The following is a 13,814-nucleotide window of genomic DNA, read 5'->3' on the forward strand; positions in this document are numbered from 1 at the left end:
CAGGAGAAACCCCTCCTCTCCCTACCACTGCCCCAGTGGCTGGGCAGGAGGGGTTGTTTTCTCCCTCCCATCCTGTTTTGGCCGGGCTGCAGGACTTGCCGAGTCACTGGCGGGCCTGGAGCGCTTCGCTCTCGGTGCGGTTGGACTGGCACAACAGGACTGGCATCCCTCAAACCAGTTTTAGCAACTAGCAATCACATCCCAGGGCGTGGGAGCCTCCCAGTCCCTCTGTGGCTGGGCTCTGGAGGGGAGCGGGGTTGGGGCTGACAGGGGGCTCGGGGGGTGGCTGAAGAGAGCCCCTTGTTCCGCGGGCATGAGGAGCCGGGCGCCGCCCCGCCGCGCGCTGCCAGGGCGGGATTGCCAGGCGGCGGTGGGAGCCAGCCCGCAGAGGGCGGGAGAGGGTTCCCCGGCCGGCCGGGTGACGCGGGTTTGCCCCGAGTTTCAATTAGCCCGGCTCGCTGCGCGCCCAGCCCCGGCGCGGGATGCTGCGGCGGGCGGGAGCTTCCCGCCTCCACGGGGCCGGGCTCAGGTGAGCCGAGCGGGGCGGGTGGGAGCCGGGCACCGGCCCCGCTCCCTGCTCTGCCCTGCGCCAGGGAGGGGAGCGCGCGAGGCTCCCGGCGGCGGCAGCTCCGCAGGAGGCAGGGGAGGGGCCAGCCGGTGCCCCGGGCTTTATAGCGCAGCCGGCCGCCTCCCAGCCGCGCCGAGCTGCTTGCGCGCCTCCCCCCCCTGCCAGCCTCTGCCCCGCGCTGCGAGTCGGGCTGGGTCCCGTCCCTCCCGGGCACGGTCAGCAAGGAGCCAGCCGGAGCTGTGCAGCAGCCCGCCCGTGCCACATCGCCAGCGGTAAGTGTGTGTGTACTCACATAAGATAGTGGTAGAGTGTGTGTGTGTGTGTGTGTGTGTGTGTGTGTGTGTGTGTGTGTGTGTGTACACTCATAAGCTAGCGGTAGTGTTTGTGTGTGTACACACATAAGGTAGAGTGTGTGTGTATTGGTGTGTACACACATACGGTAGTGGTAGCCTGCGTGTGTGTGTGTACACACAGCTAGAGGTAGCGCGCACCTGTGTGTACACACACAAGCTAGTGGTAGGATGTGTCAGGTGACATATGTGTAGACAGGAGCTGGAGAACGGGGATTGAGGCAGAGCAAAGGCCAAGGAGAGGGGAACCATGTCAGAAAGCTTCTGCTAGGTAGGTTATTTTTTAAAAGCTCCATTTAAGATCTTGGGGAATGATGCTATGAGTATCCTTTCAGACACAGGCACATAGTTAGGAAAGCTCCTTATTGTGTTCTGTGATCACAGCTGGCGATATGCTTGCAGAATCAAGGGTGTGTGTGTGTGTGTATGTGTGTGTGTGTGTGTGTGTGAGGGTGTGTGTGTGTGTGTGAGGGTGCTCATATGTTTGGACGTTTTTGCAGCTTCTTCTCTTTTTGTGGAATGACACCTGCACACTTTTTTGCTGTTTGTTTTACATGGCCTATACACTTGAACCTTTCCTAATAAGGTTCTAGCTAGTAAAGCTGTGTATTAGGGATGGGTGGGTCAGGAGAAGGTCTTGAGATTCAGCCACAAATTTTAGTACATTGTGGATGGACTCCCCACCCTTGAAACTATTTTCTTTCTGCCTGCTGTCCCTCCCCTCCCCCCCAATTGGAATACAGGGGCCTATACATGGTTTTGCAAACAAAAGCTAAGGAATTTAAAAATTCTATATTGTAAGGTTATAGGTAGTCCCATCCCTGCATTTTGTGGCAACACTTTCAAGTTGAGACCACAAGTTATTATTTTTTTAATGTTAAAAATATGTCTATTTCTCCCATTGTACAGATTGGAAAAAAGATGTTTACAGTACTTTCCCGCCAGCCCTGTCAGCAAACAGGTTAGTACTTAAAATAGGTTGGCATAGCTGTTTCAAGTCAGTTATTAAGATGAGATTCATTTCATAATATGTGTACACATACACACATACACACACATATAGATGTATATTTAACTTTTATATTTCAGTGTCATGGAGAGGTTAGAGTCATTTTTCCTTTGCAGAAAGTGATTCTTTTTATGTACAATAAGCTATATGAAAGGGGAAAATGTTCTTTCCTTCCAATGTATTCCTGTGTGGTCCATTGTATTTAATTTAATTTAATTTAATTTAATAGGGACTGAAAGTCGCCTGTATTTATTTTATAACTTGTGCCAGAATGTTGTTGTTTTTAGTAATGAAGAGCAACGGCACTTTAATATTCCATCAACATCTTTTTAAATAATGTTGTTGGCTCTTTGCCTAAAATCCACCAAGTTAGCTAGAATGAGCCAAAATCTGCTCTCACTTACATTTATGCAGTGTTGTGGAAGTCAACAGGCCAAGTTAACCCCTCCTGCAACTTAAATACTGGGATGAATTTTGTTCTCTCACTGTGTGTGTCTGACTAATTGGGATCGGGGGTTGCCTGAGTGTAACTGTGAGAAAAGTATGTCCTTGTGCTTCTGTTCCACTGACATGAAGTCTTCTAGGCTCTTGCACAGTTCAGCTAATGTAATTAAAAAAGATGTAGCTAACTTCATGAGGGCATCCAGGGGGTAACCGAGTTAGTCTGTACAGGATAAACTTAAAAAACAAAAACTGGTCTGGTAGCACTTTATAGACTAACAAAACACATAGATGGTATCATGAGCTTTCGTGGGCACAGCCCACTTCTTCAGATGACCGGAGTGTTGAGTTAGGATGTGCAGACCCAAAATAAATAGGGGAGAAGGGGGAAGAAAAAAAAGGAGGGGGAGCAGGAAACAAGGAACAGAGGTTATGAAAAAATCAAAGGGAAAAACAGGAAGGCAAAAGGCCTAGATTTATAAATTACGTTCTAAGGAAATTGTCTTACCTGGGAGTGACACTAGATTAAAAGAGGAATGTGACAGATGATGTTAATTTGCATAATACTCTTCACAAATCTCTTCAAGGAGAAAAGTGAAGTCCTTTTAGATAGGGTCAAATCCTGGTACCAGTAAAGCAAGGTTCCCTCTAAGCTGCACAACGGCATGACCCCACAGCTGCTTAATGAACCAACTGGCTCAATGCTCTGTCCTCAGCAGGGAGCTGCCGCTGTAAGTGAGGGAGAAATGCCCCACCCCCAGCCCAGCAACTCTGTGCAGGGCATCCCTTAAACCCTGGGCGAGATTCGTGAAGCAGCTGCGGGGCTGTGCTGCCACGCAGCGTAGAGGGAACCTTGCGGTAAAGTCAATGACATTTTTACAATTGACTTCAAAAGAACCAGGGTTTGGCACATAGAAATGTATGGTTTCCTGAAATATATAGGCATTAGAGTGCATTGCTCCCTGCTGAAAAGGCTATAGCAGAACAACAATATTTCATAATTTTAGTAGGTGCTCTGAAGTAATAATAATAATACTGATTTGCACTTTAATAGGGCTTGACACCTTCAAAGTTCTGTACAAATATTGATTAATTTGTCTTGATCATTTACTCTTTCATAATGACTTAGTCCCTTCCATTCTATAAGGGTATGTCTACACTAGCACCCTAGTTCGAACTAGGGTGGTTAATGTAGGCAACCAGAGTTGCAAATGAAGCCCTGGATTTGAAATTCCCGGGCTTCATTTGCATATTGCCGGGCGCCGCCATTTTTAAATGTCCGCTAGTTTGGACTCCGTGCCCGCGGCTACACGTGGCACGAACTAGGTAGTTCGGATTAGGCTTCCTATTCTGAACTACTGTTACTCCTCGTGGAAAAGATATGTATTAGAAATCTAGCTCTGTATAACTGTCAGTTGTACGCTATCCTATGATCACAGAAAGCTACAAAATTATAAATTCTGCATGGAGAAGAATGTGTTATGTCTTATCCCCCAATAGCTATTGTTCCCAGATGGATTGTTAGAACTGGCTTTTCAATCTTGCATGAAGTCTGTTTTCAAACCAATGTATGTGAATAATTTCCATAACGTTAATGACCATTAAGCATAGGTTCTAAAAAGGGACTGACCTCTAGGTAACTACAGATATTTCTGATATAAAACTAGAGTTTTGTCCTATCACGCTCACGTTTCCCATACAATACTCATTTTCCTGAATTTCACAATTTCCCTCAAGACAATAAAGCAACATATGGTACAGTCAGGAAATCCACTATTATTGTGATTAGTAGTAGCTTAATGATTTTCATGCAGAAATCTCATTATGATTAGTGGTAATGAAAATTAACTGAAGTGAGAGGCTGACCTTTAACATATTAAGGTCGTTAAGAGTTTCAGTATAAAGAAACTTGAGAACTTATGAGTGCACAAGATATTGAAAATGTTAGTCTCAATTCATTGACATGCCTCTGAGTGAGTGCTTGGTTTGGGTATAGTGAGTAAGGAAACTTTTCCATCATTTGCATGTACTGTGTGGGGCTTGTAACAATGCTGTCCCTGCACTCAGGGGGCTTACAGGGACTGTTCCCCATAGAACATAAGAACAGCCAGACTGGGTCAGACCATACGTCCATCTAACCCAGAACCCTGTCTGCCAATAGTGGCCAATACGAGATGCCCCAGAGGGAAACACAACAGGTAATCATCATATGATTCCACTCCTGTCACCCATTTCCAGACAGAGGCCAGGAACACCATTCCTACCCATCCTGGCTAATAGCCATTGATGGACCTAACCTCCATGAATCTATCTAGCTCTTTTTTGAACCCTGTTGAAGTCCTAGTCTTCATCACATCCTCTGGCAAGGAGTTCCACGGGTTGACTGTGCACTGAGTGAAGAAAAACTTCCCTTTGTTTGGTTTAAACCTGCCGCCTATTAATTTAATTTGGTGACCCCTAGTTTTTATATTGTGGGAATAAGTAAATAACTTTTCTTTATTTACATTTTCCACGCCAGTCATGATTTTATAGACCTCTATTATATCCCCCCTTAGTCTCCTTTTATCTAAGCTGAAAAGTCCAAGTCTTCTTAATTTCTCCTTCATATGGGACCTAAACCCCTAATAATTTTTTTGCCCTTTTCTGAGCCTACTCCAATGCCACTATATCTTTTTTGAGATGAGGCTACCACGTAGGTACCGCCACTGTGCATATTGTCCCCAAGGGGGTGTGAAGAGACAGTACTGTGCTCTTGGCCACGCTCCACACTGTGGTGTGGCAGTTAACCCTGCATAATACAGGAGTTGACTGTATTTTCTGAAGACTTGAAATGACAGGTGTGCCCTCCCTGGGATGGTGCTGCTCCCAGTGCCTGGCTGGGCCTACAGGGCACAACAGAGTCCTAAAGAAGTTTCTATTGCGAAATCACTGGCAGTCAGAACATGGACATAGGAAAACGTACAAATATTGGAAATTCAGAGTTATAATATGCCCTTCTCACATTCCATTTCAATTTCCCACAGCTGCAATATTCCCCTACATTCTTGTCTTCCATGGACCCCTTTGACCTCTAAGTATCCTTTAACCCTCTGCCTAGAGCCGTGCACAGATGCAAAATTAGTATGCAGATACTTGTGAATATAAAGTGGATATCCACACAGTTGTAGGGCTCTATCTCTGCCATTTCCCCATTTATCATGTCACACCAGAAGATTTTAGAGCTACTGCACCTTCAGAATCACCAGTCTGGCCCTGCTAACACTTCTGTAGCCAGGCCGATGTCCTTGTGTAGCCTTTGCAGCCAAAATCCTGGTTGTTTTACTCGTGTGAGCGGTCCCACTTAATTCAAAGAGCAGGGCCTGGATGGTATCGGTGCACAGTGCTTCTGACATTTGTACTATAATAAACTTCTAAGCTCTTTCTTTTGAGCAGAGCCCCTTTCGGCTTGCATGATGTAACATACATGATGGGCTGCACCTGCTGCTTATGTCAAAGTGTTTTCAAGGGGGAAAAAGAAAACTATCACACACATTTCCCAAAGTTTTAATTCTTGGTCTTCATTGTTAAGACAAGTGTGTATTTATTTTGTAATGAATGCAGTGGGAGGATATAGTCTCGGGAATGATTGATTTTGGGGGGTCAGTGTGAAGCTTAGGCAGTGTGGGAAGCTTGCACTGTGGGATCCTGGGAGAAGTTAACCCTTCCAGCTTTCCTCCCTAGATCACAGCGCAGCTTTCTTACCACCCTTAGCCCTGTTCACAGCCTGCCCACTCCATTCCAGCCTACTTTCTCCACACCTCATCCTATAGTCTTTCACAGGGGAAGGGTGAGGTTGCTGTCTCATGGCACTGAAATGCGTGAGGGCAGTGAGGTGAGATCTGCCCAGCAAGGGCCACCTCTGCATGCAGAGTTAAAGGGTTAGTAGAAATTAAAATGAAAAACCAGTACAAATCCTTCTCCTTGAACTCCCTAGTGAACATTTCCAGTGGAGCCTGGAGAGAGCATTGCCTTTCATGCACAAAACAGCTACACTTAACTTTAAGCTTAGTTTGTACATATACACTTAGGTTTGGTTCATAAACTGTTCAGGGCAGAGACCTTGTCTTACTCATGTGTTAGTATCCAGCATACTTTGGGCACCACACAATAATACTTTCTGTATTACATGTATATAACCTACCTTGTGTTTCGCTGACACATCAGCACCTAGTTAGAAAATGTCTGCTATACAATGCTTAACTTGTCTCTGAATTGTTTTAGATAGTGCAGTATGTGATACTCACCAACTGCAGTTAGAGTTTGTTACAGGGCTAGATTAATGGTGGCAAAATTCATCTTTCAGCAAGGCCCTGAGAGGAATAGAGACTCTTCTAGTGGCAAATCCTGCAGCTCATACTTAGGCAAAACTGATATTACTGGAATTTTTGCCGAAGAAGGGGCTGCAGGGTGTAACCCTTTGACTTAGTGATGATCCCTGCACTCCTTTACATGAATTTTCTCTTTTCTATTTAGGTTTCAAGGTGCTCTCCAAAACTCCAACCATAATTGCTTTGGTATTTCTGCTTTTAAGCATAGTTGTTGTGATTGCTGTTACCCTTGTTCAGATCAAGCACAAAGAGGTCCTTTCTCCAGGACTGAAGGTAAGGGGTGTGTGTGTGTGTGTGTTTTTAAGGGAAACAGAAAAAATAAACTAAAATGTTCTTTGAAAAAATAATGCTGTGTGTTTCTATGCATCCCCATGGCAATCTCAAAATGCTTTACAGGGAAGTGCTAGCTAATTCAAGTCTCGCAGTGCCCCTTTGAGATAAGCATTAGAGTCTTTATTTTATAGACGAGAGGGGGGAAAACTGAAGCTGAAAGAATAAGTAAATGGCTCAAGGTTACACAACAAACCAGTGACAAAGCTGCCATAAAAAATCTTCATGCCCAAGCTTGTGCTCTAGACAATGCTTCTTTTAAGCCCGAATTGCAATAAGAGAAATTTCTCTTTGTCAGTCCAGATTGAGGTTTTATTGGCAATAATTATAAAATGGCTTTCATTCAAGAAATGATCTGCGTGTGAATCACATACCTAGGGGTTGAATTCTGCCCTCCATGATACAATCCCTGTGAGGCGCCCATGTTTGGGTCATAACTGTATAATGGCATACCCATCGCACTGGTTAGAACTTGTTAGCTCTATTATCCTTCCACGAAAGAGTGGGGAAAATCTGAAATGGGGAATGGCAACGCTCTGCAAAATCAGCTCAGTGTTTGCAGGTTCCAGATCATTAAAAGAAGGTATGTGCAGACTTCAGTCAGATTCATACATCTCTAAAACAATGGAAATCTACCTCCCAGACAAGTCCTGAAATCAGGTCCCAGGGGTGTTCTGTTTCCTCTCCTAAAGCTACTACCTGGTTTATGGGAAACGGCCCCTGAGGTGCTTTAGAGTCCTGCCCAGCTGCTCCCTTTGATAATGGGTACTACAGGGTGCTAGTTCAAGCAAATGTTGCAATCCACTTTATTGCTTAAAAAGTGCCTTTAAGGCTACAGTGCTATTTCCATGGTTGCCCATCATGATTCCTTTTCTGAGGGCTTTGCCCAGGGTGACTGCTATAAGGCCAAACAAATAGACAACACGGCTACTTCTCTGAAAGCAGTTGGCCTCATGGAAATAATGTCCTCGGGGAACTTGCTGAACCGACTTGGAGGGGCAGATGCCCTGTCCCGCCCTCCTCTCTTTGCACCACTTCAGAATTCAGTGATGACCCTCACAAGTCATTTTTGAAATGACCAATTTGCTTCCTGAGTTCTAACAGCCTCCGTGAACCTGCTGGGTGTGTCATTGGAGTAGCAGTGGCTGTTTCTAAGACAACTGCTATGGCCTTGGATTTCTTGTAGGGCCTGAATACTAGGAGTTCAGGAGTTCCAGCCACAAGTCTGCACATCAGTACTAGGGTTGCCGGCATCTGGTTTTCAACCAGAACACCCAGTCGAAAAGGGACGCTGACTAGGCCTTTAAAAGTGCAATTGTCAGCACAGAAGGACTAAGGCAAACTCCCTACCTGTGCTAGCTCTACATGGCTTCTGTAAATGGCTGGCATGTCCCTGCAGCCACTAACACAGGGATAGCCAGGGAAGTTCTGCATTCTGCCCCCCGCCCCAAATGCTGGAGCCGCAGCTCCCATTGGCTGCATGTTCAGTATTCTGCAATCAGAAAGTTGGGCACCCTAATCAGGACAGGTATGGGCTTTGTATTTAGTTTGGAGGAGATTCAGTGTCTCTTGAGAGGTACTCGACCTTGCAGAATTGGGCTCTGTGGTGGAGAAGGTGCAGTGTGAACAGAGAAGCCGGTAGTATTCACAATTGGAAAGTATGGACATAGAGTATCCTAAAGTTTAGACTTAGTTTAACTAAATACGGAAATTGTTAGAGAAAGTGTTTCCTCCTCAGAAGCATCTTTATCTTAAACTACTGTCCATTAAACTAAAACAAGCATCAGAATGTGACCCTCTAAAGCCAGTGTGATTACACAGTAGTTCTTCCATAGAGCATTGACAGCACTCCGCCTTCAGAGACCTACTTTTATAATACATAGACACAAGTTGTTGTCTTATGCAATCTGTGTCCTGTTGTGAATTTTTTTGCCCAATTAAGTACTTATTTCATGCCTGTCAACTGATGCCTCAGATCCTCTTTCCATCTCAGTAGTTCATGAAGGACGAACTAGTCTATTCACATAGATTGAGGCACTGAAAGGGCTTGTGACTCATTCAAACATTGTGAAATGAGAGTAGTGATCAAGTAATTTATCCTGCAGTTAAATTACATGGAAATAAGTTCAGTGTTGTAAACAACCCTAGCTTTTAATAGGTAGCAGGTTTAAAACAAACAAAAAGAAGTTTTTCTTCATGCAGCGCACAGTCAACCTGTGGAACTCCTTGCCAGAGGATGTTGTGAAGACCAGGGCTTTAACAGTGTTCAAAAAAGAAATAGATACATTCATGGAGGTTAGGTACATCAATACTTATTAGCCAGGATGGGTAGGAATGGTATGCCTCGCCTGTTTGTCAGAGGCTGGAAATGGATGACAGGAGAGGGATCATTTGATGATTACCTGTTCTGTTCATTCCCTCTGTGGCATCTGGTATTGACCACTGTCGGCAGACAGGATACTGGGCTAGATGGACCTTTGGTCTGACCCAGTATGGCTGTTCTTATGTTTGACACATAGCGAACTTTGGTACTTATGGAAAAGTTTCTATGTACCTATAGGAAGTATTTTGCTCCACGCTAATGTTTTCTATTGTTCTGTCTCTGGTATCACACTATCTTTTTTTTTTCCATTTAGCACATGATTTTCTTTGTGTCCTTAATGTATTTTGAAAATGGCATATATATAAATGTAAGCAGAGTATATTTGTATGGATTCAGACTGATTAGTTCCAGAAAACCTTGTCTATAGTTCCTGTGATTTAACTAAATCCATACAGTTAAAGTGGAGCTGGGCCCTAATGTGGATGTATTTAAAACTGTTACCAGTTTAGCTTTTGTTGGAAAATTACCAAACTTAAACTAATCCAATTTAAGCAAGGGTTGACCATCTTAAGTATGTTTTCTGCAGGGATTTGCATCTGTTTAACTAGATGGACTTCAAATTGAGTTAAACTAGTGCAACTTTTTCCAATTTGACCAGGTCTTTGACTTTGTCTACCCAACTACTTTTGTTGGTAAAGATTTACTCAGCCAGGGATGTGAAAAAACAACCCCAATGAACATAAGTTTCACTAGCAAAAGTGCTGGTGTGGACAGTACTACATTGGCAAGAAAGGTTCTCCTGCCAAGATAGCTAACACCGCTTATTGCGGGGTTGGCTTAATTTTGTGGGCAGGAGAGCTCTCTCCTGCTGGCAAAGAGTGGATACACAAGCAACCTTACTGTAGCACAGCTGTGCCATTGTAAGAGTTGTAGTCTAGACATAGCCTAAATCAGTGGTCTCCAACCTTTTTACACCCAAGATCACTTTTTAAATGACAGAACAAGCCAAGATCTACCGCCCCGCCCCTTCCTTGAAGCCCCGCCCTCTCTATTCTCCTCCTCTCCATCACTTGCTATCCCCAATCCTTATACTGCTGCTTTTTTATTATTATTATTATTCTGTAGGAAGAGGTTTTTCCAACATTTGGCCTATCGACACTGGACCAAATGTCAGAAAAAAACCCTTCTTTTGGAAACCACCTTATTCCTTGTGGAAAGAGGAATATAGGGGTGACCAAAAGAGCCTGTTTGCTCTTCCACTAAAAAAGCGGAAGAACAAACGCAACCCTGGATGCAGAAGAGTTTTTCTGGGATATCTCCAGAATCCTGAAAAACTCCTGCAGTCTAGCTGGACCCTTGCTGTGTTGAGACAGGATGGGGGTGGGAATGAGGGATTTGGGTGTGGGAAGGGGTGAGAGGTGCAAGCTCTGGGAGGAAATCTGGATGCAGGAGGAGGTGGAGAAGGGGACACTGGCTTGGGGAGGGGGCTCCAGGCTGGGCAGTGCTGGGATACTAAGCAAGCCACAGGCTTGCAGATGTGAGGGTGCAGGAATTTGGGTTGGGATATGTGAGGGGCTGAGGGCAGGAGGTTCCAGTGTTTGATAGGCTCAGATCTAGGGTCTGGGGAAGGGGGAGTGCAGGAGTGGTTGTGGCCAGATGGGGGCTTGGCCCCAATTGGGGGTTTGTTGGCCAGGCTTCATTTTTAAATAGAATACTATGTCAAACACAAAAAGTGTCTTCATTGTCTTTATTTATGAGCATGGCAGGGAACCTGCCTTGAGTCAGGGGTCACTGACCCATAGAAAAGTCATTTGGGCGCAGGGAACACAGTACTGGGGAGGAGTGCTAGTGGGTTCTGGAGCAGGGAAGAGGGTGCCAGTGGGGGCAGGCGAGAGGGGGCAGGGTGCCAGGACAGGTTTCTGCAGCAGGGGACAGGGTGCTGGGGGGGACAGGTTTCTGCAGAGGGGAGCAGGGGGACAGGTTTCTGTAGTAGGAGACAGGGTGCCAGAAGGAACTGGTTTCTGCAGGGGCGGCAGGGTGCCAGGGGACAAGTTTCTGTAGGGGGGGGGCAGGTTTCTGCAGCGGGGTCGGGGGGGCAAGGGAGAGGGAACGGGGGGCCAGGAGGGCTGGGGACAAGTTTGGGGCAGAGGAGAGGGAACAAGGTTGGGGGCAGGGAGTTCCCTACACCAGCCACGGAGGGAAGCCTCCGACCCGCGCTCCCTCCGGACTGACCGCAGGGCAGCCGGGCTAGAGCAAAGAAAAGCAGCTGCCCGGCCAGCTGGCCATGGTGCTCAGCCAGGGTGCCACCAAGCTCCACGTGGGCAGGCGCAGAGGAGAAGCCGCCCAATCAGCTGGAGCACAGTTCAGCCTCCTCTGGGCTGAACGCCACAGCCAACTGGCCAGGCAGCTTCTCCTCTGAGCCAGCCCACGTAGAGTGTGGTGCACCCTGGCTGAGCGCCATGGCCAGCTGGCCAGGCAGCTGCTTCTCTTCCCTCCAGCCCGGCTGCCCTATGCTCAGCCCAGGGAGGTTGCGCCTAGCTCCAGCTGTGAAAGCCACAGTCAGCTGGCTGGGGTGTTTCAGCCCTCCCGACCTCCCAGCTCCCACCATTCCTCACAGCTACTCACCTGTGTTGTTGCTCAGTGAGTAGCTGCTCCTCAAATGAGGAAATCTAATGTAAATGTACTGCGCAGGTGCGCAGTTCAGAGAGGGCTCAAGAGCTACTCTTAGAGCCCCTGAGATCTACCGGTAGCTCACGATCTACTGGTTGGTGACCACGGGCCTAAATAAACAGGTCATTCAGCTGTGTTAGGGACAGAGGACCTGGTTCACTATTTCCTTGAACTTTGGTTATTTTTTTTGTATTCACAGACAGTGGGTATAAAATGGCACCAGATCCAAATGGTAGTTTTACACACACTTTGCACAGGAGTAAATAATTACCCAAGAGATCAGACAGTGAGGTCAGTTCCATAGAATCAGTTACAAGCATTAGTAAAGTAAAACCAGAGTGATGAATGAGAGGGTGCCCCTACTAATAGTAAAAGGTGCATGATGGAGGAATTACAAATGTAGCAACAGGGAGACAACCTCAGTTTAACTTCAGTGCCTGGAAAGATAATGGAGCAAATAATCAAGCAATCAGTTTGCAAACATCTAGAAGACAAGGTGATACATTAGTCAGCATAGATTGTTAAGAACAAATCATGTCCAACCAGCCAGATAACTAACTTTGACAGGGTAAAAAGGTTTATCCATGGGGGAAGTGGTAGATGTGATATATTTTGACTTTACTAAGGCTTTTGATATTGACTTGCATGACCTTTTCATAAACAAACTAGGGAAATAAAGTTTGTGGATGATACCATGTTGGGAGAGATTGCAAGCGCTTTGGAGGATAGGATTAAAATTCAAAATGAACTGGAGAAATGGTCAGTAGTAAATCAAATGAAATTTAATAAGGACAAATGCAAAGTATTCCACTTAGGGAAAGAACAATGAATTTCCCACATACAAAATGGGAAATGTGGGTCACAATGGATCACAAACTAAATAGGAATCAGCGTTGCTAACACTGTTGCAAAAAAGGCAAACATTCTGTGATGTGTCAGCTGGAGTGTTGTAAAACACTGACAAATAATTATTCCAGTCTACTCTTTACTGATTAGGCCTCAACTGGAGTATTGTGTACACTTTGGTGGGCCACATTTCAGGGAAGATTAAAAAAAAATTGGAGAAAGTCCAGAAGAGAAACAAAAATTATTTAATAACTAGGTCTAGAAAATATAACTTACAAGAAAAGATTGGTTAAAAAAAAGGGGTTTAGTCTGGAGAAGACTGGGGGGAAGGGACGTAACAGTTTTCAAGTACATAAAAGCATGTTACAAAGAAGAGGGGAAAATATTCTTATTAACTACTGAGGCTAGGACAAGAAACAATGGACTTAAATTGCATCATGGCTGGATTAGGTTGGACATTAGGAGAAACTTTCTAATTGTTAGGGTCGTTAAGCACTGGAACAAATCGCCTATGGAGGCTGGGGAATCTCTCATTTTAAAGAACAGATTAGACAAACACTTTTCAGGAATGGTCTATTTATCACATATTTTTGCCTTGAATACAGGGGGCTGGAGTAGATGAACTCTCAAGGCCTATTCCAGTTCTACACTTCTGTGACTCTATTTTTTTCCCCTTCAAACCATCACTTTCTTCTTTCACATTTCCACGAGACAGCAGCAGAACTGATTTTTTTTTTTTGCCTGTCTATCCTCTCTTAGGGTATGTCTACACTTGCACCCTCTTTCAATAGAGGGATGCAAATGAAGACATTCGAAATTGCAAATGAAGCCGGGATTTAAATATCCCGTGCTTCATTTGAATAATTGTGTTATAGCGCTATTTTGAAATAAAACACACTGTGGAGACGCG

At 45.3% G+C, this 13,814-nt stretch overlaps 1 protein-coding gene across 2 annotated transcripts in view; it reads left to right on the forward strand.

The window, feature by feature from the left end:
- The window catches only part of ENTPD3 (ectonucleoside triphosphate diphosphohydrolase 3), a 72,015-nt gene that overhangs the window by 33,127 nt on the left and 25,074 nt on the right, over positions 1 to 13,814 (forward strand). The window contains exons 1-3 of one of the 2 annotated variants that reach the window (XM_006125573.5): positions 301 to 840; positions 1,828 to 1,879; positions 6,881 to 7,008. In XM_006125573.5, the coding sequence (XP_006125635.2) occupies positions 1,840 to 1,879; positions 6,881 to 7,008 (168 nt within the window). In that variant the 5' untranslated portion in view covers positions 301 to 840; positions 1,828 to 1,839. Of the gene's footprint in view, positions 1 to 300; positions 841 to 1,827; positions 1,880 to 6,880; positions 7,009 to 13,814 lie in introns of those variants that run through there. The other variant, XM_089776607.1, reaches the window with a different exon arrangement.

The sequence above is a fragment of the Pelodiscus sinensis genome, chromosome 2 (assembly GCF_052426305.1).
Source record: "Pelodiscus sinensis isolate ZL-2025 chromosome 2, ASM5242630v1, whole genome shotgun sequence".
Classification (NCBI taxonomy): Eukaryota; Metazoa; Chordata; order Testudines; family Trionychidae; genus Pelodiscus; species Pelodiscus sinensis.